Raw genomic sequence first — 6,624 nt, 5'->3', positions numbered from 1 at the left:
ACTAGGCCAGCAGGGGGGCAGTTAGGGGCGATCAGGCTGGCAGGCAGAGGCAGTTAGGGGTGACCAGGCTGGCAGGGGGGGCAGTTAGGGGCGAGCAGGCAGGCAGGCAGGTGAGCAGTTAGGAGCCAGCAGTCCCAGATTATGAGAGGGATGTCAGAAGGGTCCCAGATTGGAGAGGGTGCAGTCTGGGCTGAGGGGACACCCCCCTCCCCCATGCATGAATTTCATGCACCAGGCCTCTAGTAAGCTATAAAGTCCTTTATGGTCTCACCCATGTTTCTTCCAACCTCATCTATCATTAGACCCTTTCTTTGCTCATTATGCTCCATTAACACAGGCCACTTTTAGGTTTTCAAATATGCTAAGCTCTTTTCCACTTTCAAACTGTGTACTACTGATCTCTCTGCCCAAAATGCTTCTTCCCCAGTTTTCCACATAGTTGGCTCATAGCTGACTCGTCTTCCAGGTCAGATCAAATGTCACATTAGAAAGATCTTCCCCAACCACCCTGTCTAAAAGCAGTCGTAACTGCACATTTATTGACCCTGTTACTCACTCATATATCATCTGGTTTCTTTGTTAGCATGTAAATCATCTTATTAAATAATAATGTTATTGGTATTATAGCTAATACCTATAAATGCTTTCTATGTGCAGATACCGTTTATTAACTTATTTAATCCTCACAACCTATAAGGAATTCTTTTCAGATACAAATGAAGAAACTAAGACACAAAAGGTCATACAGATAATGTATGGCAGAGTTGGGGTTCAATCCCAAGCATTCCAGCTCCAGAATCTACACTCTTAACTACTATGCCATATTCCCTTTCTGTTCATTTATTTATTTATTGTTGGTAATATAACCATCTGACATGGAAATCTTGTCTGTCTTATGAGCAAATGTTGGACGTATAAACAATACTCAACGAGTATTTGTTTAAATAATAAATGAATCATCTTGTCTAAATTCTTCAGATATACTTATTAACCCAGTCCTTCCTCCCCTTAAAATTTATTCCAACTTATATTGTTGTCCCTGGTTCTAATAACATATAAAGAATGACAATATACTAGTTATATACATTAACATGGGAAAACAGGTCTTACAATATTACAAGAATCCTCTTAGGTACAAAAATTTACAGTATCTTATTCTTATATCTTTGGAGATTGGCTTGTCTTCTAACCACAAGACAACTAAATGCAAAGATAACCAGCACTGAGTGCCCATAGCTGGACAACTGGGAAAATAACCAGTTATTATTTTCTCGAGTAATTAAGGAAGGCAGAACATCAAAACAGAAGGCAGAACAAGGGTAGTGGGAATACAGGCTTTAGAATTAAATCTAGATTCAAATTGTAACTTTACTACTTAACAGAAAGGGAGCTCCCTTAAGAGTCTATTTCTTATACAAAAAAATAGGGAATGATAATTCTTACTTCAAAAAGTGTTACACAAATTAAATGTAGTACTACATGACTAGTACACAGTACTAGTCATCAAACCAGGTTCCACAAATAGTAATTTCTCCCCTTATCTCAATAAGAATCTTAATGCCTTACATTAAACTTTAGCTTAGTTTTAGTTTAAAAACATGTATTTAAATGCCAGGCAATAATAACAATATGAAAAAAACAAGTATGTTTTGAGTACTTATATATTCTAGATACTATTCTAAGCACTTCACCTGTTTTAACGCACACAATTATCTCTGTTTTACAGATGTAAAAACAGATGAAGTTAAGTAATTCCTATAAAGACATAAACACTTTTAAGTAATTCACCAAAGAACATATTACACAGAAAATGACAAAGCCAGAATTAAATCCTAGATGGAGTGATTCAAGACCCCATGCTAAGCTATACTTTTTCTTTGGGGAGAAAAAGGAAAACATTTTCTTTTGCCCTCTGGGAGCTTTACTTGTTTTTAAGTCATTTCTAATCACCCAAACATCATGTTGTGATTGTGTATTGCTACATTCAGTCAGCCTAGAACTAATAGATTTCTTATTATATAATCAAGTCCTATAAACCAACTTTGCTGAATAAGCACATTATAATTTTTACCAACAATTAAGCAGATCCCATGATTAGATACAGAAAAAATCTATCTAAATTATATAGGTAGATCTTAGACTAAATAAAGCACAATGAAATTTCCCAAATCTGTGGTAGCAAGAAAGGAGTTATTTCCATCCCTCATCTTTCTCCCCACCATCCCAGAAAAAATGACTATATATAGTTGTATTTACTGGTCTTAAGGAAGAAACTCAACCAAATTTTAGCTTTACAACTCCATTCCATAGAAACAGACTTACCTTTTACTTGTGTAAGGTCAATCCCCTTCTCTGCTGCCAATTTCTTTGCAAGAGGGCTAATAAACAACCTTCCCTTTGGTCCAGCAGGAGTAGCCGGGCGGGTGGCTGACGGTGTAGAGGCTACAGGTTGGGGAGTTGGAGGAACAGGGGTCGCCTTTTTAAAAAAGTTACAAATTGTTAATTCACCACTGCAAAGATTGGTCTGAAAGATCAACAGCTTACATTTTTAAGTCAAAGATATTTTAATTGAATAACTTTCATTTTCCCTCCAAAGATCATAACAGTTTCCCTACTTAATCAACATAATATAGGCATATGAATAATAGCAATACTTTATGTCAAAGACAGAACAAAGTCATCTTACTCCATGATAACATAGAGGCATGGAATTTAATACCGCTGACCAGTATATATATCCTTATAGATTTTCTTCACTTTACTCTCTTGCCACTTCTTTATTTTCATTTTCTTACATCACCAACATGGTTTTCGTTTTTATTAAACCTAATTTCAAAACAATAAAGTATGCTAGAAGGTCTCATGTTGAAAGTACCTTAAGAAATAAAACAAAACTACTACTTGCCAGTTCCCCATGAATGTATGGCAGTCAGAAATCAAATTTTCTTTGACAGAAATGTGTACCTAGTCTACACCATCATGATTCTGGCATCTGCAGAAGCCTTCCGACACTGTTATCAATGCTTGGAATTCATACAAGCTCATGTTACAGGTATATAGCATACCATGTAGAGTATATAGTGTCAGACTAAGTTTTATGCAAAACAAGTCATGTTATGTCAAGGTTCCAATGTATTATAAAGATAAGCCTGACCCACTATAACATGCGACCACCAAGAGGGTTGACAGTGACAAAGATTACATAGTAAATCCTATAGAAAATGGGGAACAAAGCATTACCTTCCATATGCATAAACATCTAAAGCAAAAAAGGAACCTGTCACCTCAGCTTTGTTCTCAGCATGACTCAAGACAGCATGAAAAAAAGGAAAGCTACACGGATCAAATTATTGGCCATTAGGTGAATGGTGCAGTGCCACACCCCTTGTAGGTCTCCACAAATGTTAGCCATCTCCTTTCTCATTCATAAACTCTTAGAGCTAGAAGGAACCTAGAATATCATCAAATCTAATCCCTAAATTTAGAAAGGGATAAATAAGTGTTCCCTCCATTCTGGAAGCATACCTACCAGGGGAGGGGTAGGTGGTGGTGCTTGTGGCTTTAAATCAGTTACTCCAGTTGGCCTATAGTCAGCAAATGCTGGTATATCTGCCTCTTTTTCTACAATGATACAGAGTGGTGTTCCTAAAGGGACATCTCTTGTGCCTTCTGGGACCAGAATTTTTGCCAGGTAACCTTCTTCTTGTACTTCAAAACCTTAAACAGAAAGAAATACTATTATGGAACTTAAAGGATTCCACTACTCCTCCAAATTCATGATACAGTTTTAAGTAAAAGGTTCTTCTCCTTCAAGCTATATTAACCCTTTGCAAGCTATTTAACTTTTGTGTTTCAGTTTCTTTACCTGCAAAATGGGGATAATATTATCTACTTCACAAGATATTATGAAAATTAAATGAATTCATATTTTTCAAGTACTTAGAAACAGTACCTGGTACAAAGTAAACACTAAATAAGTATCTATTAAATAACTATGAGAGATTATAGACAGTAGTTAGTTCTAAACATTTTCCTAAAAACATCTCCGAGGGCAGGCCCTAGGCAGACCCACAGACTCTCAGATGGCATTAGCGTACTGGTATAGATCAGAACCAAATGGATCTTAAACAAAGGCAGCTACTAAAAGCATCTTTGGAGTTTTTCAAAGTGGCTATATTTGGTATTACCAAATGTTAAGAAATACAGTATTACTAGGTTTTCTATGGTGTCAGCAACTTACATTTTATTCAGCTGCTGCTTTCCTTATAAAAAGAAAATAAAGGACTCCAAGACCACAATAGAGTTTAAAGAGTTAACCAAGGTTGCCCTAGCCGGTTTGGCTCAGTGGATAAAGCATCAGCCTGTGGACTGAAGGGTCCCAGGTTCGATTTTGGTCAAGGGCACATGCCTGGGTGCGGGCTGGATCCCCACTTCGGGTGCAGGAAGCAGCATGATTCTCTCTCATCATTGATGTTTCTATCTCTCTCTCCTCTCCCTTCCTCTCTGAAATAAAAATATATTATTAAAAAAAAAAAGTTAACCAAGATTATATTTCTCTAGTGATTAGTCTCTAGAATACCAGCCTCTACAGCAACATTGGCATTCAAAGCAGATACTGATCTGCAAAGCAGATCTATTGCTACCAATGTTTTTTGTTTGTTTCTCTCTTTTTCACAAACAATTCATTCTTCTAATAAAATCTATGGGGGGAAACACAATATGCAAAAAGATAAGGAGTTGCCCTGGTAGAAGTGAGAAAGGGGAACAGGGCACAGTAGAGTGCTGCTTGTTAAGTCCGCCTTTGCCCCACAATGCCATCAAGGAATCATGGGGTTTGAAACCAATGATTTCATGATTTCGGAACACAAACTGAAAACAACCACTGCAGAGGATGCCCAGTATCTCCCACTGAATCTTTGGGGATTGAACAGGAAAGAAATATATTTATCTATAATTTATAAGTATTATCACAAATATATGATTATCTATGTGAGTTTTTCTCTGAGCATAAAAATGAATAGAAAAAACGTGTGAAAATATGATATCTGAACAGGTGTATTATACATTCTATCAGTCATTCTCAAACTATGAAAACAATCTAAACCCTGGTTTCAGTTTTCCCTCAAAGTCATCTTACATTCTTTGATATTTCCTGCCTTGGGAGTTATGTTCCCCTTGCCCACTTTAGACAACACAGTTCTGATATATCTTCTCAGTAACATAAATAAGGCTAAAAAGCAAATTGTGACCTAAAAATAATCTCAAAGTTGACATATCCCTGATTCAATGAAAGCGCAGTATGAAACTGACAAATCTGACTAGGCATACTTTTGTTATGAAATATCCTGTTCCAGGAAATGAATCCTAAGAATTAAAATGTTTCATGTTATCACTCACTCATTATAGGACAGGACGGCAATCCTCTTCCCTCATTGGAAAACTCAGAGTCTCAACCATTAAGAGCTGAAGAAATCTCACCTATAGTGGCCTTGTCAGTCTCTATCTCTGCCAATAAGTCTCCTTCACTTAGCTTCTCACCCACTTTTTTTTCCCATCTCTGAACTGTCCCCATGGTCATGGTGGGAGAGAGGGCAGGAAGAAGCACCTGTAGAAACAAGCAATTATTGCTTAATACTAGAAAGCCTGGATACAATAGCATTCAGGCAAGTTTAGTTTTATGATAGTGACTATAACAATCCAGACTCCCATCTGCTGGATACCCCCAAAACAGCAAAAGCTTAGTGCTCAACAGTGTCCCGCAAGTTAAATAATCCTTCAAATCTGAAGCTTTATCGTATCAGCAATACTCTGACCCACCCTCCAAAGTTAAAAGCAATGAGCAGATGGGAAAGATTTCTAGAGTCAAAATTAAGTCCTCATTATCTAAACAAAGAACCTCTTTTCAACTTTTTTAACACTTACAATAAGGTAGAATTTTTCATTTTTACAGAATGATCTTAGTCCAGGCTATTCCATTAAAATTTGCTGTACTCTGTGTATTAGCATCTATCTTTTCATTCAGAGAAAACTGCATTTCTCCCAAACTTCCCAGACATATTTCCAAGACAAAAACAACTAATATTAAGAACTGCCCTTGCCCTGGCCAGGTGACTCAGTTGGTTGGAACGTCATCCTGTACCCCAAAAGGTTTTGGGTTCGATCCCCAGTCAGGGTACATACAGAAGACAACTGATCAATGTTTCTCTTTCCTTCCCCCCTCCGCTCTCTCTAAAAATCAATTAAGCCCTGGCCAGTTTGGCTCAGTGGATAGAGTATTGACCTGCGGACTGAAGGGTCCCAGTTAATGGCACATGCCCCGGTTTCGGGCTCGATCCCCAGTAGGGGGTGTACAGGAGGCAGCTGATCAAGATTCTCTCATCATTGATGCTTCTCTCTCTCTCTCCCCCTTCCTCTCTGAAATCAATAAATTTATTTTAAAAAAAAACCAGCCCGGCCAACTTGGCTCAGTGGTTGAGCGTGGACCTATGAACCAGCAGGTCACAGTTTGATTCTTGGTCAGGGCACATGCCCAGACTGTGGGCTCGATCCCCAGTGTGGGGTGTGCAGGAGGCAGCTGATCAATGATTCTCTCATCACTGATGTCTCTCTCTCTCTCCCCCTCTC

General features: G+C 38.0%; 1 protein-coding gene across 1 annotated transcript in view; it reads right to left on the bottom strand.

Moving 5' to 3' along the window:
* Nucleotides 1-6,624, bottom strand: part of DLAT (dihydrolipoamide S-acetyltransferase) — a 30,069-nt gene that overhangs the window by 19,531 nt on the left and 3,914 nt on the right. Inside the window, exons 4-6 of the mRNA XM_005856849.2 lie at nt 5,479-5,605; nt 3,530-3,717; nt 2,323-2,476 (exon numbers count right to left, since the gene is read on the bottom strand). Of these exons, the coding sequence (XP_005856911.1) occupies nt 2,323-2,476; nt 3,530-3,717; nt 5,479-5,605 (469 nt within the window). The remainder of the gene's footprint in view (nt 1-2,322; nt 2,477-3,529; nt 3,718-5,478; nt 5,606-6,624) is intronic.

This window comes from Myotis brandtii, unplaced genomic scaffold (genome assembly GCF_000412655.1).
Source record: "Myotis brandtii unplaced genomic scaffold, ASM41265v1 scaffold105, whole genome shotgun sequence".
NCBI lineage: Eukaryota > Metazoa > Chordata > Mammalia > Chiroptera > Vespertilionidae > Myotis > Myotis brandtii.
Note: the sequence above shows the minus strand (reverse complement) of the source record. Positions and strands in the feature narration are given on the sequence as shown.